Here is a 27,234-nt window from a genome sequence, read left to right as displayed (position 1 = left end):
GGCCAGGGACAGAGCTGGGTCTGGGTGGGCACAAGGGAAGAGGGAGATGGGTTCTTGTTCAAAGGCAGAAAGCACTTTAAGATTCTGGTCTGCTGGGTCTCAGGGAGTGTCTATGTTTAATTGCACCTTATAAGCCAGTAACAGATTTTCTACTAGGATTAGAAATGGTGCACATGCAATGTATTGTCACTGCTGCAAGCACATTCTCAGACGAGTGTCCTTGAATGCAAAACACTTGCCTCCTTTTGTCTTTTCCCAGGGGTTTCTTTGCTTGTTACTCATCTGTTGCCCTGTGCAGGGAAAGTAGCGCCCGGCATTTTAAATTGCAATTGATGAGATTAAAACGAATGAAAAAGAAACAACTAAAAAAATCATTTCCAGTTCTCTATCAAAGTTGCCTATCTCATCTTTTATATATTTGAGCATATTAAACATAGTTATTTTAAAGTTCAGTAACTCCCTTCTATGGAGTCCCCATGAATCTGTTTCTAGTGTCTGTTGTTTCTCTTGGTTATGTTTATTAGTTCTGTCTCTTCTCCTCACATACCTGGTTATTTTTGATTGAGTACCACGTATTGTATCGGAAAACCTGGAGAAATAACTTGAGGCCTAGGATGAACTTATCTTCCTCTGTGAGGATTATGTTTACATGCAGCAGGTGCTTAGGATCTAGCACACTAGGATCACTTTAATCCACTTGCAGGAAATGAGATGATTCGCAGTGCCTTGAGGGCTGATCTACCTCTGATTCATTCATACTCCTAGGGCGAAGCCCTCTGGGGTCCAAACACAAAGCATGAAAGATTTGCCAGGCACACCCTCCTCTTGGTGGACCTAGTTTTTAGCCCCACAAGTTGCTGAAAGCCCTGCTCAGCATCTTTACAGTGTCTTCGGGAATCAGCAGACCCTCTAGGGAGAAAGTAGCCCCAGAAGCCAGGCACATGTTTCTGGGTTTCCTTCTTTCGCAGATCTTGGCCTGTGATTCCTCACTGCCCTGTTTGCTTCCTGATACCCTCAGTCAGACTTAAATATATATATATATATATATATATATGTGTGTATATATATATATGTATATAAATATATGTATATATATATATTTTAAAAAAATAAATATATGTCACTTAAAAAGCTGCTCAGAATGAATGTATGTGTATACACACAAACACATACACACACACACACACACACACACACACACACACACACACACACACATTTGAGCAGCTTTTTAAGTTGTCCTCAGCTAGGAATTTGGTCCAAGTGATCTGGTCCATCATTGTCAGAAATAGTGGTCCTAAAAAATTGACTTTGATCTTCCCCACCCTGTGAATGGGAAAAGGCTGCCACTTTTGGAATTTAGTATCCAGGAACATTGGCCCAGCCAATTGAACACTGGCTTTACAAAGGAGGTTCGTTTGGAGAGCATCACTGTGGGCACTGGTCACCTGGGGAGGGGGTGGCACTCGGCAGTGGATAAAGAAACAGAAATAGCCACAGAGAAAAATAGATTGCCTCTTTCTCTGGTTTTAAAATCCTGGAATTCTACAATGCTAATGCTACTGTATATGTGAAGCAGAGCCCCTTCAAGGTCACAATCTCAGACGTCTCTGAAGGGGGTGAATTATCATCTGTGGTTGAGCAGATGAAGTTCCAGGAAGTTACACGGCTGGTTCAAGTTCTCATAAGTTGAAGCTCCGCCAGACTTTGGATTCAGGTCCCCTGGTCCTAGTGGCCCTGAAGGTTTCCTCCTGGTGGCACTGCCAGTCCCCATTCCCTGTGGGTGTGTGGGAGCAGGCCCTGTCTCCAAGGAGATTTGAACCAAGTGTCCTTGCTGTCTCTGTGGCAGGAGAAGTGACAGACTGGGGACCCTGGGAGTTGTGCCAGACGCTCCAGCCTTGCCACCCAGCAAAATGCCCCATGGAAGATTCTGCCAAAGAAATGCCAGATGGGCCAAGGCATCCGAGGTCTCAGGTGACTGGCCAGGGTAGCTCCAGCTGGCCGAGTTGTGCTAAGGGAGGGTCGCCTGGTGGGCGAGAGCCTGCCCATGCTACCCGAAGGGACAAGCAGTGTGAGTTAACATTTATTTATCGAGCTATGAGTATCAACCAGGAACCGTGTTAAACGCTTTACAAGGATCAACCGAGAGACAGGACTTGTTGCTTATCTACCTGATGGCTGAGAAACTAGGATGCAGAGACTGGATGTGGGCTGCATAGCAAAGGCAATACTTACCCAAAGGAATCAACGTACGATGGTGGCATTTCAGGACATAACTGAGTTCTCTGGAGTCAGCCTGAGGCCCTGCGCTGGGTGGTTGTGGCCAGTGTCCCTCCCTACCCTCTGGGCCTCCCCTCTTACCTCCTAGCACCCTGTCTCTCTGAGCCTAAATGCCAGGGACCAAACCAGGAGGCTGGCAGCCAGCCTGGTCCACACCACGGGCCCCTTCTCCATGGTCCCAAATCCTTCCTTGCACTTTCTGGACAAGCATGGAGCAGTTAGCGTCCAACCTTCTTACAAACACTGGTGACCACAGCACCATGTGGGGAGGGAGGCCGGCAGTGAGATGACCCCGCCCAGCCCCTGACCTCTGCCCACATTGATGCCGCATTTAGAGAAGAGATGGCCTGAACCCTCACCCACACCAAGGGTACCAAGGAGTCAGGTGTTGAGGTTAGAGGAGGGGATTTCAGGGAGGTGAGCTGAGACCAGAGGGTGAGATGAGATGCCCTCCTTCACATCAAGCCAGAGGAAGAGGGCTTTAGGCTTTGAGGTGTCCTCCGCAGGTGGAGAAATCCAGTGGACTGATGCCTCACCCCCACCCCCACCCCAAAGTCTAGAGGGCAAGAGACAGGCTGGCTGCTTTGACGGCGGAGCTGAGGAGAGGGCTGACGGCCCAGGTGAGGGCCTCGTGTGAGAGAGTCGGCGTGGAATCTCACAGGCCCAGTCCCAGGAGGCAGCCTGGACAGTGAACAGACGCAGGCCAAGAGAAGGTGGGGCTGCCACTACCCGTCAGGGGCTCCTTGGTTCTCTGAGGCCCACACAAAATATCCTAGTCAGGGGGACAGTGGGAACAATGGCCGGGCTCTGAAGACCCTCGGAGATGCCGATGAGAGAAAGAGGTGTAGCTTTCAACCTCCGCCAGACCCAGAGCACAGTTCAGCTGGGGGCTGACCACGCCTGCTGCCCGGCCGAGGCTTCCCACCCCACCAGGCCGGAGCTGCGGGAGCGGCCTCCACTTCAAAGCCAGGGACTTGACGATGACGTCAGGCCCTTTTTATCGTTGGGCCTGGACGTGAGCCGAGCGGTGCTGTGTGACGTGAAGTGGTGGAGACCACGTGTATTTCCCTACCAAGAAGCAGCCTGGGCCTGTCAGGTTTCCATCTGGCCGTGGGAGGACTGGCCAGCAGAAGAGGTTTCAAGGGCCAGAGGTGGACACAAATAAAGCTGCTGTAAGTGGTTTCCAGTTCCACAGCTGTGCTGGCTCAGTGTCCTGGTGACATCCCCGAGTTCTGTGGCATCCAGAGGAGGCTTTGTGGGGCAACAGGTGTTTATTGAGCTTCTTTAAAGAGCGGACACCGCGTGCAAGGTGAGACGCACCCCCTCCCAGAGGGGCCTTGCTCACAGGCAGGGGCTCTTGGTGGGGCAGGGCCCAAACCCTGAGGGGGAATTTCTCTCTCTCTGGCCCTCAGCCAGGCCCAACAGTAGAAAGGGCCTGAGGAAAAGATACGGAAGGGCTCCACCTGCCAGCTTGGGGTCCTGGGTAGGAGGGATTTGAACTTGGGCCTGGAGTGGAGGGGGTCATGAGGAAGGTCCAGAAGACCCCAAGACTTGTGGGTGGGGCTTGCCAAGCCCCTCCCCTGCCTAGGATGAGAGTAAGAGACCCTGGTCAGCTAACGCGTCTCGTTACCGCCGCCTCCAGTGTGAAGTGCTCAGTTATTGCAACATAAGGAAACGCAGGCTTCATCCAGGCTTGAAATGATTCCTTCCCTTTCCACTTCCAAACTGCCCTGGCCTCGGGCTCCTGCCACCGTGGGAGGAAAACCACAGTTCCAACCCATCAGGCTCAAGCTCGTAGCTAACAGGGCAAGCACTCCTGCAGCCTTCCTCCCCTTTTCTGGGTCTGATAGCTGCGAAAGACTCTTGCAAAACTGACTCTCTCTTGGGGACTTTGCTAATGGCCATGTGCCCACAGCACGGCCACCGCTGAGGCCGATGCAAGGAGCCTACTCAGGCGTCCTCGATCCCCATTCCCTCCTGCCCGGAAAGGGACCCAGTGGCAGGGGGAGGGTCATGGCAGGGGGCAGGCACGTTCACATCTGTGTTGTATGAGGGGAACCCTCCAGGCTGGCTGCTGCAGTGGGAGGTTCCCAAGGCCCCAGGGCCGGGGGGGGGCGCCCAGTGGGCAGGGCAGTCGTCCTGACCTTGGTTGCACAGCTTGTTAACTTCGAAGAAAGCGCCTCTGAGCAGTGGGAGGGTGACTCTCCAGAGGGCAGCACTGGTTTGGGGGTGGGCTTCTCTGGTCCTACCTTTTCAGTTCATACAGTAAGGAAGGCCAGGCCTGTCTTGGGCAGTGTGATCAGCAAGTCTCCAAGCTGACGTATGAAACATGGGTGTATCATCGGTTGGGGGGGATCTTGACCGCCATGCTCGCTTTGGGATGAAAGGAACAGGCTTTATGTCCCGGCTTTGTCACTTTCTAGCCTGTGACTTGGGCAAACCCTTTTACTTTTCTGGGTCTCCTCCCTGTCATCATCCATAGAGTGAGATAAAGACACCTTCCTCCCAAGTCCACCGTGAAGACTCCAAACGCTCAGCGCGTCCGGGCTCCTGGAAGTGTGCTGGGAGCCACAGGAGCAGGGCTGTCCTGGCCTTGAAAGGCCAAGGGGCTCCTGGGGAGCTGTGCCCTGACCTGAGGCTTTCCCCCCGTTTCCTCAGGGGGCAGGGTGGGCTGGAAGCTTGGGCCAGACACCTGGGCAGCTGCCTCCCCTCTGGAACAGTCCTCCTTTTATTCCCCTGGGGACCTGAAAGTTGTAGCTAAGTGGCTGGCTAAAAAAAAAAAAAAAGGAAAGGGCGAGCAAGTGCTTTGTCCATGCTGCAAGGCAGGAGGTGTCTCAGGGATCTGTTTCCATGGGAACCAGTGGCACAGGCTAGCTCCGATGGGCACCAAAAAGGGAAACTTGGCAGAGGTTTCAGGCACCTGAAGTGGGATTCATCCCAGGGATACAAGGATGGTTCAACATATGAAAGTCATTAAATGCGATACAATAAATGTAACGGGCATGCGGTCAGTATGAATCTGGCCATCACAGCTTGGGCATGAACGGTGACAATCAGCTTTGTATCCCATGAATATTCATAACCAATCAAATTTGAAAGAAAAAATAACTGGGTACAGGAGATCTTATTGGTGTGGTGAAAATGTTCTAAAACTGATTTGTGGTGATGGCTGCACAACTTGATAAACTTACTAGAACTCAGTGAATTGCATACCTGAAATGGGTGGATTACGTGATATATAAAATATTCCTCTGTGAAGTTTTTTTTTTAAACAAAGAGCATTTCACTGACATTCAGCAGAGCTCGAAATATGACACTCTTCTGCCACTAAATAGCTAAACAACCCTGGACAGGTAGTGTACTTACTGTAGACCTTTGTTCCATTACCTATAAAGAGAGAGTTGGGCCAGGTGAAGCCCAGAGTGTCTCATGGCTCTTTCCATTGCCACATTCTATGGCTATTTTGGCAAAGTTAGTCCAAAGAAAACACTTTTGTTCTTGGCAGATATCTAAGGAAGGATGCTCTTCTGAAAGAAATTAAAATCACAAAATTTCCTTTAAAAAATTGCCAAAAGAAAAGTTGATCCCCTAGAAGTAGAAAACAGAATAGTGGTTACTAGAGGCTGGGAAGGGTAGGGGGCGGAGGTGAAAGGCAGAGGTTACAGATACAAAGTTACAGCTCGATAGGAGGCACCATTTCTAGTGATCTATAGCTTTGTAAGGTGACTAGAGTCAGCACCCATTTATTAGATAATTTCAAATAGCTAAAAGAGAGGACTTTAAATTTTCCCAACACAAAGAAATGAAAACTATTTGAGTGATGAGTACGCTGATTACCCAGATTTGATCATCACACGTTATAAACATGGATTCAAATCCGGAGGTGGCCCGGCGGAAACCGAGCCGAGGTGGGGGGTGGCGAGGACAGCGCGTGTCACAGGCTCGTGCAGGGGCGGGCTCGGAACCGCGTGGCGGAAGTGACGTCACAAAGGGGCCTGGTTACCAGGGTGTGCGTGGGGGACGCCTGAGGCCGGTGGGCACCAGTGCTCCCCGGCTCCCCGCACGGCCGGCTGTGCCGTGTCTGCCGCTGTCGCCGGGGCCGGTTTGCGTTCCCAACAGAACGCAGAGCTGTCTCAGCTGCTGGTTGTGGCCTGGCCAGGCCGTGGCTACCGCGGCCACAGCCATAGCAGCCTCGGCGGCATGGAGGTGCCCGGGGCTGCCCCTCAGCCGTACTTGGGGCTGGTCCTGGGAGAGCTGTGCAGGACTGTGGCAGCATGGCCTGAAGACCTGAGACCGGGCCCTGGTTTTCCATGGGAACTGGTGACATGTGTGGCTCTTACTGCATTTTTGATTCTCTTGTTTTTGTGGAGAAGTGTTCGATCGGTGAGAAGCCGGCTGTATGTAGGAAGAGAGAAAAGACTTGCTGAAAAGCTTTCTGGACTAATTGAAGAAAAATGTAAACTACTTGACAAACTCAGCGTTGTTCAAGAGGAGTATGAAGGCTTAGAGTCAGCTGTGAAGGGTGCCAGCTTTGAGAAGGAGTCAACAGAAGCACAAAGCTTGGAGGCAACCTATGGAAAGCTGAGCAGGTCCAAATCTAAACTTGAGGATGAAATAGTCTCTCTAGCAATAGAATTAAAAGAACAGAAATCTAAACATTGTGAGCAAGACGAATTGGTGGCAGATATTTCAAAAAGGATACAGTCCCTAGAAGATGAATCGAAATCCATCCAGTCACAAGTAGCTGAAGCCAAACTAATCTGCAAAATATTTCAAATGAATGAAGAACGTCTGAAGGTGGCAATAAAAGATGCCTTGAATGAAAATTCCCAACTTCGGGAAAGCCAGAAACAGCTTTTACAAGAAGCGGAAGTATTGAAAGAACAAGTGAGTGAACTTCATAAACAGAAAATAACATTTGAAGACTCCAGAGTCCACGCAGAACAAGTTCTGAGTGAGAAAGAAAATCACATCAAGTCTCTGACTGAACGCTTGCTCAAGATGAAAGACTGGGCTGCTGTGCTTGGAGAAGACATGATGGCTGATGACTTGGAATTGGAGATGAAGAGTGAATCACAAAATGGTGCTCGCTTAGATGATCCACCAGAAGGAGCTTTGAAGAAACTGATTCACGCTGCTAGGTTACATGCTTCTTTCAAAACCCTAGAAGGAGAAAGAAACCAAATTTACACTCAGTTGTCTGAAGTAGATAAAAGAAAGGAAGAGCTTACAGAGCATATTACAGATCTCCAGACTGAACGAGCATCTTTACAGTCAGAAAACACACAGTTGGAAAGTGAAAATCAGAAGCTTCGGCAGAAACTTCAAGTAATGACTGAACTGTATCAAGAAAATGGAATGAAACTCCACAGGAAATTAATAGTAGAGGAAAAGGACCGGTTAGAGAAGGAGGAGGAACTTTCCAAAGTAGAAGAGAAGATGAGCCATGCGGCTGAGGAACTGGAGACCTACAGAAGGCGAGCCGGAGATGTGGAAGGAGAATTGGAGAGAAGCGTTCGTTCTTATCAAGGGCAGTTGACGGCCTATGAGAAAGAAGCGCATGGCAGCTGGGTGGCAGCTGAGACTGCTGAAAGACACCTCAGGTATTTAAGGAAAGTAAATGTTTACAAGAGAGAAAAATTAGCTGAAAAAGAGTTTAAATTTGAACTTTTCAAAAAAGATCCTTCTGCACTTGATGTTCCAAATACAGCATTTGGCGGAGAGCATTCCCCATGTGGTGCCTCACCAGTGGGTCGACCTTCATCCGAAACGAGAGCTTTTCTCTCTCCACTCGGACTCGCACCTTTGACTCCAGGGCGAGGAGGAGGAAGAGGCTCAAGAGGCCCAGAGAATACTCTGGACCATCAGATGACCAATGAAAGAGGAGAATCGGGCTGTGATAGGTTAACCGATTCTCATGGAGCACCTTCTGCGTTCCTGTCACCTCCATGGGAACAGCACCAGAGGATGGTGATCCCTCCACCAGGCCACCCATGTTCTGATCCAGCTCTTCTTCCACAAAGGGAAGACAGACTTGATTCTAATCCTGGTGGACCGTCTGGACCAGCAGAACTCAAAAGTTTTAATATGCCTTCTGTGGATAAAGTGGATGGGCCACAGTCTTCACAAACGGAATCCAGTAGAAATGATACCAAAGACGACCTTGGTAATGTAAATGTGCCTCATTCATCTGGACCTGCTGAAAGTGAAGCAACTGGCCCTGGCTTTGCTCCTCCACCTTTTCCTGCAATCAGAGGTCCATTGTTTCCAGTGGATATGAGGGGTCCATTCATGAGAAGAGAACCTCCTTTTCCTCCACCTCCTCCAGGAAGCATGTATGGAGCTCCTCGAAATTATTTTCTACCAAGGGTTTTCCCTGTCCGGCCACCACCTCCATCTGGGTTCCTGTCACCTCCACGGGAACAGCACCGGAGGACGGTGATCCCTCCACCAGGCCAACCATGTTCTGATCCAGCTCTTCTTCCACGAAGTCAAGACGGATTCGATTCTAATCCTGGTGGACCGTCTGGACCAGCAGATCTCAGAAGTTTTAATATGCCTTCTGTGGATAAAGTGGATGGGCCAAAGTCTTCACAAACGGAATCCGGTAGAAATGATACCAAAGACGACCTTGGTAATGTAAATGTGCCTCATTCATCTGTGCCTGCTGAAAGTGAAGCAACTGGCCCTGGCTTTGCTCCTCCACCTTTTCCTGCAATCAGAGGTCCATTGTTTCCAGTGGATATGAGGGGTCCATTCATGAGAAGAGAACCTCCTTTTCCTCCACCTCCTCCAGGAAGCATGTATGGAGCTCCTCGAAATTATTTTCTACCAAGGGTTTTCCCTGTCCGGCCACCACCTCCATCTGGGTTCCTGTCACCTCCACGGGAACAGCACCGGAGGACGGTGATCCCTCCACCAGGCCAACCACGTTCTGATCCAGCTCTTCTTCCACAAAGGGAAGACAGACTTGATTCTAATCCTGGTGGACCGTCTGGACCAGCAGAACTCAAAAGTTTTAATATGCCTTCTGTGGATAAAGTGGATGGGCCAAAGTCTTCACAAACGGAATCCGGTAGAAATGATACCAAAGACGACCTTGGTAATGTAAATGTGCCTCATTCATCTGTGCCTGCTGAAAGTGAAGCAACTGGCCCTGGCTTTGCTCCTCCACCTTTTCCTGCAATCAGAGGTCCATTGTTTCCAGTGGATATGAGGGGTCCATTCATGAGGAGAGAACCTCCTTTTCCTCCACCTCCTCCAGGAAGCATGTATGGAGCTCCTCGAAATTATTTTCTACCAGGTGTTTTCCCCGTCCAGCCACCACCTCCATTTGCAATGAGAAATGTCTTTTCACTGAGGGGTTTTCCTCCTTATGTTCCTCTAAGAGCTGGATTTGAACCTCCATCCCCACCTTCTGAAAGTAGGGGTGAGTTCCCTTCAGGGTCGATTCCGCTCTCAAATGAGTCTGCTCCTGAAATCCAGAACCACAGCAAGAAACCTGATGATATTTTTGGTCTCTCTTCATAAATAGTTTTGACTTATCTTTTATTTTCAGTTTAAGGAACTACCTACTTTTTTTGCTCAAATTGAAGCTTGATGGAATTATAATTCTCAGGATACTAGTTTTTAAATAAAGATGATTTACATATGAATTTTATGAGTAAATTGTTTCCGTTTTATTTTATCCTAGATTGTATAATTATTTAAATTTGATTAACTAATCCACTATTGCATAAACAATAATGGGAATTTTATTTAGGTAATCTTGCAGTTGGGGATGTTTTAAACTCCAAGGGCTGTGTCTTTTTGCCAAGAACTGTATTTACTGTCGTTGTAGACAAATGTGAAAGTAACTTTATGCTTAATTAAGTTTTCATTGATTTAAAGACTTGTTTGGTCTTGATAATAATAATAAAATCAGCTAGTTTTTTAAGTAAAACAATCACAATGTACCCCATAAATATGTACAATTGTTAGGTGTCAGTTAAACAAAATAATACATTTTTTAAGATACCAAAAAAAATTTGTGGATCTAAGACCCTTCAAGACCCTCTATTTATAAAAACTTGCTGTCGATGGATATTTTTATGCTCTTAAAACATGAAATCTAAGCCTCTATACATACCGCAATGGAAAAGTCTGTGGTGAGAAGATATGATAAGAAGATGAAGCATATTATTAACCAGTGTTTATGTGTTTCATAGTCCTTTACTATCTAGGAAGAAACCTGTAAGGAGGGCATAGTGATGCTTCTACGGTTCTAATTTAAACTTTTTATGAATAGAAAACAGTGAGCACTGTATACAGGTAGAAAGCCATATGAAATCCTGCATATACAGGTATCTGAGGACTTCAAAATGTTTGTGGAAAAATAGCATTGAAAGGTAATATGAATCTTCCCTGAGCTTTTTGAAGTGCCCTCGTACATGGAGATGTGTTTATTATATGTTTATGCATGTGTGTGTATGATTGACAGTTAACATTTTTCTGATGATAAAAATAATACATTACTGCTAATTTTTGCTTGAAATATCTGAAGAATATGCACCAAGCAATGTTTAGGTTAAAATTAAGGATGATTTCCATGTGACCGTAACGTTAAGAGTTTTAATCCTTGAGAAAAAAAAAATCATTCTACACTATAGAGCCTATGTGGGTGGTATGCATTAACTAAATAAATGAGATTTTCTTCTCATTTTTTGCATTTTTTTTGTAAAATAGGGGAAAATTCTCTAGAAAATTCTTTGATACTTCTTATCTAGAAAATAATTTGGTAAGTGTCATATTTATGCCTTAGAAAAAAGACAATATGTGGCATTCCACTCTGGTGGTTTGTACTCTGTCATTGCAGCTAAGCTGGGAATTAATTACATTTTCCACAATTCCCTTCCTTCTATTCTTCCAGATTAGAATTGGCCAAGAAAGAAACTTGCACCATATTTGAAAAGTGGAAATGAGGCTGTGGCCATAACCATCTACAGATCTTTTCTCAGGCAGATTCAGAGATAAACAGAAGAAGAGGTCCCTGGCAGGTGTCAGCTTGTCATCACTCTCTTGTGCTCCACATCTAGCTTTATTCCCTCAGATATTAAAGGGATTTGACAAATGCAGAATAATGTTACTCTTCTAACTAGTTTTTTGTTTTCTTTTGGAAAACAGTTATTTTTATAAGATATACTTAGGGGATTTATTTGTGCTATTTTCAAAGGAATTAATAAATACTTGAAAATTTTTCTGTTACAATTTTTAATATGATAAATATCAATAGATATAACTCACCCACGTAAAAGTTCTTTGGGGACCGCAATAATTTTGAGTGCAAAGAGTCCATAAGACCAACAAGTCTGAGAACTGCTGCTGTAAGTCATACTGAGTTCTTTTCACATCCCTTTATACACACGTCAGCTCCTGCATTTCCCAGTCTAACCTCTGCCTTTTCGATATGGATAAGTGCAATCTAAAATATTGAACAGGATTCTAATATCCAAACTACTGATTTGAGCCCAGTAGAGGGCACCTCCTTGTAAATTGCGCCACTTCGTGGGGACAAAGGGAAAGACGGGCCCAGGGTGGAGAGCCAGCGCTGCTGCACTTATCTCCAGTGATCTCTTTTTCCCTAGCTGTGCTCGTGTTTGCTCATCCATAGAACGCAGGTAACATCTTTGCTGCGGGTTGTTGTGAAGCTTAAATGAGAAACTGTTGAGTAGGCATTCAGCAAACACTGGTCGTGGTATGACACCAAAAACACCAAAAAAAAAAAAAAAAGAAAAAAAAAGAAAAAGACAAACATCCCCAAATCCCATTACCCTGACACTTTTCCGTTTTTTCTAGTTCTTGCTTATTTATTTCATATTTTTAGAGTTGTAATGATAGCGTAGGCAATATCTCATGTTTTTTTCCCCCAAATAGTTAAAGATTCTGATACCTATCTATTTGAAAGTTCGTATGGTGCTACCAGATTTAATCTTATTACATGTTAGAAGATAGTGATCTTGATTTCTGGGTGTTTTAACATCCTGCTCATATAAAATGCCCCGTGGAGGACCAGAAATAAAACGGCTCTATTCACTGATTCACTGAGGCAACATTAGGCGTCCTTGTGGCTCGTCCCCATCTCCACCCCCGACAGGCCTTTGAAGTTAAGGTCGGTGTTGTGGGGGGCTGCGGCTTGTGGTGGTGCTGTTCCCTGAGTGCTGTGTGTGTACAGTGGGCAGCCTGGACAGGGTCAGGCACTCCCAGGACATAAGAGCCCAGGAAACAGTTCTCTTTCAAAAGAAACGAGGTTGTGCCATTTCCTGTGTGCACAACGGCCGCGCTCCTCAGAGCGGGGGTCATCCCTAGGATGCTGGCCGTCAGCCTCTCAGAGCCATGTGGGCACAGCCCAGGTTCCCCTTCTGAGGAGCAGCTTCCACTCTCTCCCCAGGACTAGCTTTCCAGGCTGCGTCCTCACTCTTCACTCTGTTACAGAATCCCCCAGCCTCTGGGGACGCCCTGGGTTGCAGAGGGCCATCCCTGCCCTCTTGTGCATATGATGGATGGTGTGGTGTTCGTCGTAACAGGAGGAGGGTTGTGGGCAACTTGAGGCTCCTCACTGGGATTTTCAGGGAAGATCGATAAGCAATATCTTAAATAAGATAAGCTTTTCAAATATTTTTTGAGCATGTTCATTGGCAAAGCGAATCGCTGTCCTGAGGGACTGGCTGGCAGTGGCTTTGCTCTTGTATAGAGGCACACGTCCTCGGCCAGACAACTTAAAAAGCCCCTCTAGGTGTTCCTTTCTCTCCAGAACCCTCTCCTGCCGTTCCATAAGGCTCCCTTCTCTGACTTTCAGGTGCCGCTCCCGGCTGATGCCCTCTCTCCCCTCTCTCCTCCTTCCCTCCCTTTCCTTCCCGGGAGCCATGCAAATTTCTCTTCTTTTTTTTTTTTATATGATTAGTTTTCCCCTTTGTCTTATTTACACATGCAAGGGTTCCATGAACACGTTCTCATGTGAAGAGTCAAATAATATGGAAAACTTGAAAGTTTCCTCAAGTGTTCCCTCTTCCAACCACTTTTTAAAAAATTATGGTAAAATACATGTAACATAAAATGTGCCATCTTAAGCATTCCTAAGTGTGTATTTACAGTCACACTCTTGTGCAACCATCGCCACCATCAGGCTCCAGAGCTGCCAGGGCTGCGGGGAGCATCGGGGCCTGGGAAGGTGTCCTTCCAGCCACCGGGCCCGGCCCCCTGCCACAGCCCCTCCTCCAGGCAGAGGAGGCTCATGGCCTCGCCCTGAAGAGCCACACACTCTGAGGAGCTCCAGGGCCAGGAAGTTCTCCCACATGTCTGCCCCAGTCCTTCTTGCTGCAGAACATCCCTGTCCCCTGGGGGGCTTCTGAGGTGGGAGCATCAGGGCTCCGGGTTTGTTCCTGTGTTGGGGCTGAGAGTCTGTGCCATAGGCTCACTGACTTTTGTCCTGTGATGTTGCAGCTCCACCAGCTCTGAGGAGACTCAGCTCTTCCACATCCCCCGGGTCGCCTCCGTGAAGCTGTAGGGTCCATTGGGTGAGTTTCCCACCTTCGTAATTCCTCGGGGCTGGGACATTGAGGGGGTGGGGAGGGAGAGGGCTGGGATTGGGGGTTTTCAGGGCCCAGGAGGGCAGGCAGGTTTGGGGACCTTGCGGGGTCTGGGTTCTGTGAGCAGCCCGCCCAGCAGTGGCACTGGCAGGTGGAGCCCAGCTCTCTCCTCCCTCCGCCTCACCTGCTTTGTTTTTAATCCATAACAGGGCAAGGTGAACCCTGGGGCTGTCTGTCCTCCCCTGACTCAGCCTGAGGATTTCTGTAGCTCTTGCCTCAGAGCCCAGGCTGGCGTCCAGGCCTGGATCGTCCCCTGACTTCACCTTACCTGGCCCCATCTTGCCCATTCCCTTCTCACCCCCTTTCCACTCATGCCCCACCCACCCTTCATTCATTCTCAAAACCATACTTCTGTTGTGCTGCAGGGCCAACAGGTTCCTCTAGGTGTCCACCGCTTACCCTCCTTGTGCGATGCATCCGCACGAGGAAGAGCTTGGGCTCCCTTGGGTGGGACAGAGGCCCTGTCCGACCCTGCTCTGTCCCCATCTGCCCTGCCCCTGTTCCCGCCTCCCTCTGCCCCTCTCCAAGCTCGTTGCTCCCGTCCTCATCCAGCCCCCGACTGGCTACAATTTCTCTCCTATACCCTCCCCAGCCCTTTGCTTTCTCCCTCCCTGGAAGTCCTTTTCTCCCTTGTCTCCTCTTTACCTCATCCCCAATGCTACCTTGCTGGCCCCCAGGGACCCCTCCTGCCCAACCAAACTAATCAGGTAAAGCCACCAAGCAGGCAGAGGCCACCATGGCCCATGTCTGGGCTGGCTGCGGGCTCTGTCTCATGGCCCCAGCCCTTCACTGCCCCAAGGCGTGGACCCTCCACAAGCCCCAGTGTGGATTTGTTGGCCCCCGGTGGGGTGAGGAAGGCCTGTCTGAAGGCTGAGCCTTCCTGTCTGCCTGTACTCGGGTTAGAAACGGTAGTGCTGGCCCTCAGCTCCTCTCTGGCCACTGGCTCCCAAGGGAAGGACTCGGGACCTGGGCCATAGTGGCCCCTACCCAGCTTTCTCAGGAGGGATCTGGTGGCCAGAACAGGATTTTGCACTATTCTCTCTATCCTGTGCATGTGGCCTAGGGTCCTCCCTAGCCTATCTCTGTGTCATCCCTGCATACTGGACCCTGAGTTCCGGAAGTGAAGAAGAGGAAGAGAAGCGAGACCTCAGATCCATTAAAGTCTTCTCACTGCCCTAAGCCTTGGCCTTGGGTCCTTGAAACCAGGTCTCCCAGCCTGGGGCCCTGTACACAGTTGGTCTTAATGAGTGTTTGTGGAGAGGAGAATTCCAAGGCCTCCTCTGACTCTAGGCATCCAGGGATTATTCCAGCAACCAGCAGATGGGGAGTGGGGCCCACCTGGGAGCATGCCGCCAGGAGCAGGCAGACCTGGATTCACAGCCTGGCTGTGACGCTTGTTAGCTGGGGCACCTTGAACGTGTTATGTGGGTTCCCTAAACCTCAGCTTCTTCATTTATAAGAGGGGGAGAATAGTCATAGCCTGCTATAGGTTGTGACAAAGCATGGGAAGTCCTTGGCAGGGGCCTGGCAGAGAACAAACGCTCGGCTGATGGGAGCTATAATCTGTGCCATCGCTGTCTGGGCCAGGGACAGAGCTGGGTCTGGGTGGGCACAAGGGAAGAGGGAGATGGGTTCTTGTTCAAAGGCAGAAAGCACTTTAAGATTCTGGTCTGCTGGGTCTCAGGGAGTGTCTATGTTTAATTGCACCTTATAAGCCAGTAACAGATTTTCTACTAGGATTAGAAATGGTGCACATGCAATGTATTGTCACTGCTGCAAGCACATTCTCAGACGAGTGTCCTTGAATGCAAAACACTTGCCTCCTTTTGTCTTTTCCCAGGGGTTTCTTTGCTTGTTACTCATCTGTTGCCCTGTGCAGGGAAAGTAGCGCCCGGCATTTTAAATTGCAATTGATGAGATTAAAACGAATGAAAAAGAAACAACTAAAAAAATCATTTCCAGTTCTCTATCAAAGTTGCCTATCTCATCTTTTATATATTTGAGCATATTAAACATAGTTATTTTAAAGTTCAGTAACTCCCTTCTATGGAGTCCCCATGAATCTGTTTCTAGTGTCTGTTGTTTCTCTTGGTTATGTTTATTAGTTCTGTCTCTTCTCCTCACATACCTGGTTATTTTTGATTGAGTACCACGTATTGTATCGGAAAACCTGGAGAAATAACTTGAGGCCTAGGATGAACTTATCTTCCTCTGTGAGGATTATGTTTACATGCAGCAGGTGCTTAGGATCTAGCACACTAGGATCACTTTAATCCACTTGCAGGAAATGAGATGATTCGCAGTGCCTTGAGGGCTGATCTACCTCTGATTCATTCATACTCCTAGGGCGAAGCCCTCTGGGGTCCAAACACAAAGCATGAAAGATTTGCCAGGCACACCCTCCTCTTGGTGGACCTAGTTTTTAGCCCCACAAGTTGCTGAAAGCCCTGCTCAGCATCTTTACAGTGTCTTCGGGAATCAGCAGACCCTCTAGGGAGAAAGTAGCCCCAGAAGCCAGGCACATGTTTCTGGGTTTCCTTCTTTCGCAGATCTTGGCCTGTGATTCCTCACTGCCCTGTTTGCTTCCTGATACCCTCAGTCAGACTTAAATATATATATATATATATATGTGTATATATATATATGTATATAAATATATGTATATATATACTTTAAAAAAATAAATATATGTCACTTAAAAAGCTGCTCAGAATGAATGTATGTGTATACACACAAACACATACACACACACACACACACACACACACACACACACACACACACACACACACACACACACACACATTTGAGCAGCTTTTTAAGTTGTCCTCAGCTAGGAATTTGGTCCAAGTGATCTGGTCCATCATTGTCAGAAATAGTGGTCCTAAAAAATTGACTTTGATCTTCCCCACCTGTGAATGGGAAAAGGCTGCCACTTTTGGAATTTAGTATCCAGGAACATTGGCCCAGCCAATTGAACACTGGCTTTACAAAGGAGGTTCGTTTGGAGAGCATCACTGTGGGCACTGGTCACCTGGGGAGGGGGTGGCACTCGGCAGTGGATAAAGAAACAGAAATAGCCACAGAGAAAAATAGATTGCCTCTTTCTCTGGTTTTAAAATCCTGGAATTCTACAATGCTAATGCTACTGTATATGTGAAGCAGAGCCCCTTCAAGGTCACAATCTCAGACGTCTCTGAAGGGGGTGAATTATCATCTGTGGTTGAGCAGATGAAGTTCCAGGAAGTTACACGGCTGGTTCAAGTTCTCATAAGTTGAAGCTCCGCCAGACTTTGGATTCAGGTCCCCTGGTCCTAGTGGCCCTGAAGGTTTCCTCCTGGTGGCACTGCCAGTCCCCATTCCCTGTGGGTGTGTGGGAGCAGGCCCTGTCTCCAAGGAGATTTGAACCAAGTGTCCTTGCTGTCTCTGTGGCAGGAGAAGTGACAGACTGGGGACCCTGGGAGTTGTGCCAGACGCTCCAGCCTTGCCACCCAGCAAAATGCCCCATGGAAGATTCTGCCAAAGAAATGCCAGATGGGCCAAGGCATCCGAGGTCTCAGGTGACTGGCCAGGGTAGCTCCAGCTGGCCGAGTTGTGCTAAGGGAGGGTCGCCTGGTGGGCGAGAGCCTGCCCATGCTACCCGAAGGGACAAGCAGTGTGAGTTAACATTTATTTATCGAGCTATGAGTATCAACCAGGAACCGTGTTAAACGCTTTACAAGGATCAACCGAGAGACAGGACTTGTTGCTTATCTACCTGATGGCTGAGAAACTAGGATGCAGAGACTGGATGTGGGCTGCATAGCAAAGGCAATACTTACCCAAAGGAATCAACGTACGATGGTGGCATTTCAGGACATAACTGAGTTCTCTGGAGTCAGCCTGAGGCCCTGCGCTGGGTGGTTGTGGCCAGTGTCCCTCCCTACCCTCTGGGCCTCCCCTCTTACCTCCTAGCACCCTGTCTCTCTGAGCCTAAATGCCAGGGACCAAACCAGGAGGCTGGCAGCCAGCCTGGTCCACACCACGGGCCCCTTCTCCATGGTCCCAAATCCTTCCTTGCACTTTCTGGACAAGCATGGAGCAGTTAGCGTCCAACCTTCTTACAAACACTGGTGACCACAGCACCATGTGGGGAGGGAGGCCGGCAGTGAGATGACCCCGCCCAGCCCCTGACCTCTGCCCACATTGATGCCGCATTTAGAGAAGAGATGGCCTGAACCCTCACCCACACCAAGGGTACCAAGGAGTCAGGTGTTGAGGTTAGAGGAGGGGATTTCAGGGAGGTGAGCTGAGACCAGAGGGTGAGATGAGATGCCCTCCTTCACATCAAGCCAGAGGAAGAGGGCTTTAGGCTTTGAGGTGTCCTCCGCAGGTGGAGAAATCCAGTGGACTGATGCCTCACCCCCACCCCCACCCCAAAGTCTAGAGGGCAAGAGACAGGCTGGCTGCTTTGACGGCGGAGCTGAGGAGAGGGCTGACGGCCCAGGTGAGGGCCTCGTGTGAGAGAGTCGGCGTGGAATCTCACAGGCCCAGTCCCAGGAGGCAGCCTGGACAGTGAACAGACGCAGGCCAAGAGAAGGTGGGGCTGCCACTACCCGTCAGGGGCTCCTTGGTTCTCTGAGGCCCACACAAAATATCCTAGTCAGGGGGACAGTGGGAACAATGGCCGGGCTCTGAAGACCCTCGGAGATGCCGATGAGAGAAAGAGGTGTAGCTTTCAACCTCCGCCAGACCCAGAGCACAGTTCAGCTGGGGGCTGACCACGCCTGCTGCCCGGCCGAGGCTTCCCACCCCACCAGGCCGGAGCTGCGGGAGCGGCCTCCACTTCAAAGCCAGGGACTTGACGATGACGTCAGGCCCTTTTTATCGTTGGGCCTGGACGTGAGCCGAGCGGTGCTGTGTGACGTGAAGTGGTGGAGACCACGTGTATTTCCCTACCAAGAAGCAGCCTGGGCCTGTCAGGTTTCCATCTGGCCGTGGGAGGACTGGCCAGCAGAAGAGGTTTCAAGGGCCAGAGGTGGACACAAATAAAGCTGCTGTAAGTGGTTTCCAGTTCCACAGCTGTGCTGGCTCAGTGTCCTGGTGACATCCCCGAGTTCTGTGGCATCCAGAGGAGGCTTTGTGGGGCAACAGGTGTTTATTGAGCTTCTTTAAAGAGCGGACACCGCGTGCAAGGTGAGACGCACCCCCTCCCAGAGGGGCCTTGCTCACAGGCAGGGGCTCTTGGTGGGGCAGGGCCCAAACCCTGAGGGGGAATTTCTCTCTCTCTGGCCCTCAGCCAGGCCCAACAGTAGAAAGGGCCTGAGGAAAAGATACGGAAGGGCTCCACCTGCCAGCTTGGGGTCCTGGGTAGGAGGGATTTGAACTTGGGCCTGGAGTGGAGGGGGTCATGAGGAAGGTCCAGAAGACCCCAAGACTTGTGGGTGGGGCTTGCCAAGCCCCTCCCCTGCCTAGGATGAGAGTAAGAGACCCTGGTCAGCTAACGCGTCTCGTTACCGCCGCCTCCAGTGTGAAGTGCTCAGTTATTGCAACATAAGGAAACGCAGGCTTCATCCAGGCTTGAAATGATTCCTTCCCTTTCCACTTCCAAACTGCCCTGGCCTCGGGCTCCTGCCACCGTGGGAGGAAAACCACAGTTCCAACCCATCAGGCTCAAGCTCGTAGCTAACAGGGCAAGCACTCCTGCAGCCTTCCTCCCCTTTTCTGGGTCTGATAGCTGCGAAAGACTCTTGCAAAACTGACTCTCTCTTGGGGACTTTGCTAATGGCCATGTGCCCACAGCACGGCCACCGCTGAGGCCGATGCAAGGAGCCTACTCAGGCGTCCTCGATCCCCATTCCCTCATGCCCGGAAAGGGACCCAGTGGCAGGGGGAGGGTCATGGCAGGGGGCAGGCACGTTCACATCTGTGTTGTATGAGGGGAACCCTCCAGGCTGGCTGCTGCAGTGGGAAGTTCCCAAGGCCCCAGGGCCGGGGGGGGCGCCCAGTGGGCAGGGCAGTCGTCCTGACCTTGGTTGCACAGCTTGTTAACTTCAAAGAAAGCGCCTCTGAGCAGTGGGAGGGTGACTCTCCAGAGGGCAGCACTGGTTTGGGGGTGGGCTTCTCTGGTCCTACCTTTTCAGTTCATACAGTAAGGAAGGCCAGGCCTGTCTTGGGCAGTGTGATCAGCAAGTCTCCAAGCTGACGTATGAAACATGGGTGTATCATCGGTTGGGGGGGATCTTGACCGCCATGCTCGCTTTGGGATGAAAGGAACAGGCTTTATGTCCCGGCTTTGTCACTTTCTAGCCTGTGACTTGGGCAAACCCTTTTACTTTTCTGGGTCTCCTCCCTGTCATCATCCATAGAGTGAGATAAAGACACCTTCCTCCCAAGTCCACCGTGAAGACTCCAAACGCTCAGCGCGTCCGGGCTCCTGGAAGTGTGCTGGGAGCCACAGGAGCAGGGCTGTCCTGGCCTTGAAAGGCCAAGGGGCTCCTGGGGAGCTGTGCCCTGACCTGAGGCTTTCCCCCCGTTTCCCCAGGGGGCAGGGTGGGCTGGAAGCTTGGGCCAGACACCTGGGCAGCTGCCTCCCCTCTGGAACAGTCCTCCTTTTATTCCCCTGGGGACCTGAAAGTTGTAGCTAAGTGGCTGGCTAAAAAAAAAAAAAAAGGAAAGGGCGAGCAAGTGCTTTGTCCATGCTGCAAGGCAGGAGGTGTCTCAGGGATCTGTTTCCATGGGAACCAGTGGCACAGGCTAGCTCCGATGGGCACCAAAAAGGGAAACTTGGCAGAGGTTTCAGGCACCTGAAGTGGGATTCATCCCAGGGATACAAGGATGGTTCAACATATGAAAGTCATTAAATGCGATACAATAAATGTAACGGGCATGCGGTCAGTATGAATCTGGCCATCACAGCTTGGGCATGAACGGTGACAATCAGCTTTGTATCCCATGAATATTCATAACCAATCAAATTTGAAAGAAAAAATAACTGGGTACAGGAGATCTTATTGGTGTGGTGAAAATGTTCTAAAACTGATTTGTGGTGATGGCTGCACAACTTGATAAACTTACTAGAACTCAGTGAATTGCATACCTGAAATGGGTGGATTACGTGATATATAAAATATTCCTCTGTGAAGTTTTTTTTTTAAACAAAGAGCATTTCACTGACATTCAGCAGAGCTCGAAATATGACACTCTTCTGCCACTAAATAGCTAAACAACCCTGGACAGGTAGTGTACTTACTGTAGACCTTTGTTCCATTACCTATAAAGAGAGAGTTGGGCCAGGTGAAGCCCAGAGTGTCTCATGGCTCTTTCCATTGCCACATTCTATGGCTATTTTGGCAAAGTTAGTCCAAAGAAAACACTTTTGTTCTTGGCAGATATCTAAGGAAGGATGCTCTTCTGAAAGAAATTAAAATCACAAAATTTCCTTTAAAAAATTGCCAAAAGAAAAGTTGATCCCCTAGAAGTAGAAAACAGAATAGTGGTTACTAGAGGCTGGGAAGGGTAGGGGGCGGAGGTGAAAGGCAGAGGTTACAGATACAAAGTTACAGCTCGATAGGAGGCACCATTTCTAGTGATCTATAGCTTTGTAAGGTGACTAGAGTCAGCACCCATTTATTAGATAATTTCAAATAGCTAAAAGAGAGGACTTTAAATTTTCCCAACACAAAGAAATGAAAACTATTTGAGTGATGAGTACGCTGATTACCCAGATTTGATCATCACACGTTATAAACATGGATTCAAATCCGGAGGTGGCCCGGCGGAAACCGAGCCGAGGTGGGGGGTGGCGAGGACAGCGCGTGTCACAGGCTCGTGCAGGGGCGGGCTCGGAACCGCGTGGCGGAAGTGACGTCACAAAGGGGCCTGGTTACCAGGGTGTGCGTGGGGGACGCCTGAGGCCGGTGGGCACCAGTGCTCCCCGGCTCCCCGCACGGCCGGCTGTGCCGTGTCTGCCGCTGTCGCCGGGGCCGGTTTGCGTTCCCAACAGAACGCAGAGCTGTCTCAGCTGCTGGTTGTGGCCTGGCCAGGCCGTGGCTACCGCGGCCACAGCCATAGCAGCCTCGGCGGCATGGAGGTGCCCGGGGCTGCCCCTCAGCCGTACTTGGGGCTGGTCCTGGGAGAGCTGTGCAGGACTGTGGCAGCATGGCCTGAAGACCTGAGACCGGGCCCTGGTTTTCCATGGGAACTGGTGACATGTGTGGCTCTTACTGCATTTTTGATTCTCTTGTTTTTGTGGAGAAGTGTTCGATCGGTGAGAAGCCGGCTGTATGTAGGAAGAGAGAAAAGACTTGCTGAAAAGCTTTCTGGACTAATTGAAGAAAAATGTAAACTACTTGACAAACTCAGCGTTGTTCAAGAGGAGTATGAAGGCTTAGAGTCAGCTGTGAAGGGTGCCAGCTTTGAGAAGGAGTCAACAGAAGCACAAAGCTTGGAGGCAACCTATGGAAAGCTGAGCAGGTCCAAATCTAAACTTGAGGATGAAATAGTCTCTCTAGCAATAGAATTAAAAGAACAGAAATCTAAACATTGTGAGCAAGACGAATTGGTGGCAGATATTTCAAAAAGGATACAGTCCCTAGAAGATGAATCGAAATCCATCCAGTCACAAGTAGCTGAAGCCAAACTAATCTGCAAAATATTTCAAATGAATGAAGAACGTCTGAAGGTGGCAATAAAAGATGCCTTGAATGAAAATTCCCAACTTCGGGAAAGCCAGAAACAGCTTTTACAAGAAGCGGAAGTATTGAAAGAACAAGTGAGTGAACTTCATAAACAGAAAATAACATTTGAAGACTCCAGAGTCCACGCAGAACAAGTTCTGAGTGAGAAAGAAAATCACATCAAGTCTCTGACTGAACGCTTGCTCAAGATGACAGACTGGGCTGCTGTGCTTGGAGAAGACATGATGGCTGATGACTTGGAATTGGAGATGAAGAGTGAATCACAAAATGGTGCTCGCTTAGATGATCCACCAGAAGGAGCTTTGAAGAAACTGATTCACGCTGCTAGGTTACATGCTTCTTTCAAAACCCTAGAAGGAGAAAGAAACCAAATTTACACTCAGTTGTCTGAAGTAGATAAAAGAAAGGAAGAGCTTACAGAGCATATTACAGATCTCCAGACTGAACGAGCATCTTTACAGTCAGAAAACACACAGTTGGAAAGTGAAAATCAGAAGCTTCGGCAGAAACTTCAAGTAATGACTGAACTGTATCAAGAAAATGGAATGAAACTCCACAGGAAATTAATAGTAGAGGAAAAGGACCGGTTAGAGAAGGAGGAGGAACTTTCCAAAGTAGAAGAGAAGATGAGCCATGCGGCTGAGGAACTGGAGACCTACAGAAGGCGAGCCGGAGATGTGGAAGGAGAATTGGAGAGAAGCGTTCGTTCTTATCAAGGGCAGTTGACGGCCTATGAGAAAGAAGCGCATGGCAGCTGGGTGGCAGCTGAGACTGCTGAAAGACACCTCAGGTATTTAAGGAAAGTAAATGTTTACAAGAGAGAAAAATTAGCTGAAAAAGAGTTTAAATTTGAACTTTTCAAAAAAGATCCTTCTGCACTTGATGTTCCAAATACAGCATTTGGCGGAGAGCATTCCCCATGTGGTGCCTCACCAGTGGGTCGACCTTCATCCGAAACGAGAGCTTTTCTCTCTCCACTCGGACTCGCACCTTTGACTCCAGGGCGAGGAGGAGGAAGAGGCTCAAGAGGCCCAGAGAATACTCTGGACCATCAGATGACCAATGAAAGAGGAGAATCGGGCTGTGATAGGTTAACCGATTCTCATGGAGCACCTTCTGCGTTCCTGTCACCTCCATGGGAACAGCACCAGAGGATGGTGATCCCTCCACCAGGCCACCCATGTTCTGATCCAGCTCTTCTTCCACAAAGGGAAGACAGACTTGATTCTAATCCTGGTGGACCGTCTGGACCAGCAGAACTCAAAAGTTTTAATATGCCTTCTGTGGATAAAGTGGATGGGCCACAGTCTTCACAAACGGAATCCAGTAGAAATGATACCAAAGACGACCTTGGTAATGTAAATGTGCCTCATTCATCTGGACCTGCTGAAAGTGAAGCAACTGGCCCTGGCTTTGCTCCTCCACCTTTTCCTGCAATCAGAGGTCCATTGTTTCCAGTGGATATGAGGGGTCCATTCATGAGAAGAGAACCTCCTTTTCCTCCACCTCCTCCAGGAAGCATGTATGGAGCTCCTCGAAATTATTTTCTACCAAGGGTTTTCCCTGTCCGGCCACCACCTCCATCTGGGTTCCTGTCACCTCCACGGGAACAGCACCGGAGGACGGTGATCCCTCCACCAGGCCAACCATGTTCTGATCCAGCTCTTCTTCCACGAAGTCAAGACGGATTCGATTCTAATCCTGGTGGACCGTCTGGACCAGCAGATCTCAGAAGTTTTAATATGCCTTCTCTGGATAAAGTGGATGGGCCACAGTCTTCACAAAAGGAATCCGGTAGAAATGATACCAAAGACGACCTTGGTAATGTAAATGTGCCTCATTCATCTGTGCCTGCTGAAAGTGAAGCAACTGGCCCTGGCTTTGCTCCTCCACCTTTTCCTGCAATCAGAGGTCCATTGTTTCCAGTGGATATGAGGGGTCCATTCATGAGGAGAGAACCTCCTTTTCCTCCACCTCCTCCAGGAAGCATGTATGGAGCTCCTCGAAATTATTTTCTACCAAGGGTTTTCCCTGTCCGGCCACCACCTCCATCTGGGTTCCTGTCACCTCCACGGGAACAGCACCGGAGGACGGTGATCCCTCCACCAGGCCAACCATGTTCTGATCCAGCTCTTCTTCCACAAAGGGAAGACAGACTTGATTCTAATCCTGGTGGACCATCTGGACCAGCAGAACTCAAAAGTTTTAATATGCCTTCTGTGGATAAAGTGGATGGGCCACAGTCTTCACAAACGGAATCCAGTAGCGATGATACCAAAGACGACCTTGGTAATGTAAATGTGCCTCATTCATCTGTGCCTGCTGAAAGTGAAGCAACTGGCCCTGGCTTTGCTCCTCCACCTTTTCCTGCAATCAGAGGTCCATTGTTTCCAGTGGATATGAGGGGTCCATTCATGAGGAGAGAACCTCCTTTTCCTCCACCTCCTCCAGGAAGCATGTATGGAGCTCCTCGAAATTATTTTCTACCAGGTGTTTTCCCCGTCCAGCCACCACCTCCATTTGCAATGAGAAATGTCTTTTCACTGAGGGGTTTTCCTCCTTATGTTCCTCTAAGAGCTGGATTTGAACCTCCATCCCCACCTTCTGAAAGTAGGGGTGAGTTCCCTTCAGGGTCGATTCCGCTCTCAAATGAGTCTGCTCCTGAAATCCAGAACCACAGCAAGAAACCTGATGATATTTTTGGTCTCTCTTCATAAATAGTTTTGACTTATCTTTTATTTTCAGTTTAAGGAACTACCTACTTTTTTTGCTCAAATTGAAGCTTGATGGAATTATAATTCTCAGGATACTAGTTTTTAAATAAAGATGATTTACATATGAATTTTATGAGTAAATTGTTTCCGTTTTATTTTATCCTAGATTGTATAATTATTTAAATTTGATTAACTAATCCACTATTGCATAAACAATAATGGGAATTTTATTTAGGTAATCTTGCAGTTGGGGATGTTTTAAACTCCAAGGGCTGTGTCTTTTTGCCAAGAACTGTATTTACTGTCGTTGTAGACAAATGTGAAAGTAACTTTATGCTTAATTAAGTTTTCATTGATTTAAAGACTTGTTTGGTCTTGATAATAATAATAAAATCAGCTAGTTTTTTAAGTAAAACAATCACAATGTACCCCATAAATATGTACAATTGTTAGGTGTCAGTTAAACAAAATAATACATTTTTTAAGATACCAAAAAAAATTTGTGGATCTAAGACCCTTCAAGACCCTCTATTTATAAAAACTTGCTGTCGATGGATATTTTTATGCTCTTAAAACATGAAATCTAAGCCTCTATACATACCGCAATGGAAAAGTCTGTGGTGAGAAGATATGATAAGAAGATGAAGCATATTATTAACCAGTGTTTATGTGTTTCATAGTCCTTTACTATCTAGGAAGAAACCTGTAAGGAGGGCATAGTGATGCTTCTACGGTTCTAATTTAAACTTTTTATGAATAGAAAACAGTGAGCACTGTATACAGGTAGAAAGCCATATGAAATCCTGCATATACAGGTATCTGAGGACTTCAAAATGTTTGTGGAAAAATAGCATTGAAAGGTAATATGAATCTTCCCTGAGCTTTTTGAAGTGCCCTCGTACATGGAGATGTGTTTATTATATGTTTATGCATGTGTGTGTATGATTGACAGTTAACATTTTTCTGATGATAAAAATAATACATTACTGCTAATTTTTGCTTGAAATATCTGAAGAATATGCACCAAGCAATGTTTAGGTTAAAATTAAGGATGATTTCCATGTGACCGTAACGTTAAGAGTTTTAATCCTTGAGAAAAAAAAAATCATTCTACACTATAGAGCCTATGTGGGTGGTATGCATTAACTAAATAAATGAGATTTTCTTCTCATTTTTTGCATTTTTTTTGTAAAATAGGGGAAAATTCTCTAGAAAATTCTTTGATACTTCTTATCTAGAAAATAATTTGGTAAGTGTCATATTTATGCCTTAGAAAAAAGACAATATGTGGCATTCCACTCTGGTGGTTTGTACTCTGTCATTGCAGCTAAGCTGGGAATTAATTACATTTTCCACAATTCCCTTCCTTCTATTCTTCCAGATTAGAATTGGCCAAGAAAGAAACTTGCACCATATTTGAAAAGTGGAAATGAGGCTGTGGCCATAACCATCTACAGATCTTTTCTCAGGCAGATTCAGAGATAGACAGAAGAAGAGGTCCCTGGCAGGTGTCAGCTTGTCATCACTCTCTTGTGCTCCACATCTAGCTTTATTCCCTCAGATATTAAAGGGATTTGACAAATGCAGAATAATGTTACTCTTCTAACTAGTTTTTTGTTTTCTTTTGGAAAACAGTTATTTTTATAAGATATACTTAGGGGATTTATTTGTGCTATTTTCAAAGGAATTAATAAATACTTGAAAATTTTTCTGTTACAATTTTTAATATGATAAATATCAATAGATATAACTCACCCACGTAAAAGTTCTTTGGGGACCGCAATAATTTTGAGTGCAAAGAGTCCATAAGACCAACAAGTCTGAGAACTGCTGCTGTAAGTCATACTGAGTTCTTTTCACATCCCTTTATACACACGTCAGCTCCTGCATTTCCCAGTCTAACCTCTGCCTTTTCGATATGGATAAGTGCAATCTAAA

General features: G+C 47.9%; 2 protein-coding genes across 2 annotated transcripts; both read left to right on the top strand.

The window, feature by feature from the left end:
• Positions 1-6,480: 6,480 nt before the first annotated feature.
• On the top strand, positions 6,481-7,362 carry LOC134362737 (melanoma inhibitory activity protein 2-like; the record flags this gene model as incomplete). Its single annotated transcript, XM_063077948.1, has 1 exon — positions 6,481-7,362. A coding segment is annotated over exon 1 (882 nt), but the record flags the coding sequence as incomplete, so codon positions are not given.
• Positions 7,363-21,969: 14,607 nt separating this feature from the next.
• Positions 21,970-22,851, top strand: LOC134362738 (melanoma inhibitory activity protein 2-like; the record flags this gene model as incomplete). Its single annotated transcript, XM_063077949.1, has 1 exon — positions 21,970-22,851. A coding segment is annotated over exon 1 (882 nt), but the record flags the coding sequence as incomplete, so codon positions are not given.
• Between the last annotated feature and the right edge of the window lie 4,383 nt (positions 22,852-27,234).

Source organism: Cynocephalus volans, chromosome 14, assembly GCF_027409185.1.
Source record: "Cynocephalus volans isolate mCynVol1 chromosome 14, mCynVol1.pri, whole genome shotgun sequence".
NCBI classification, from domain to species: Eukaryota; Metazoa; Chordata; class Mammalia; order Dermoptera; family Cynocephalidae; genus Cynocephalus; species Cynocephalus volans.
This window is presented reverse-complemented; position numbering and strand designations above follow the sequence as displayed.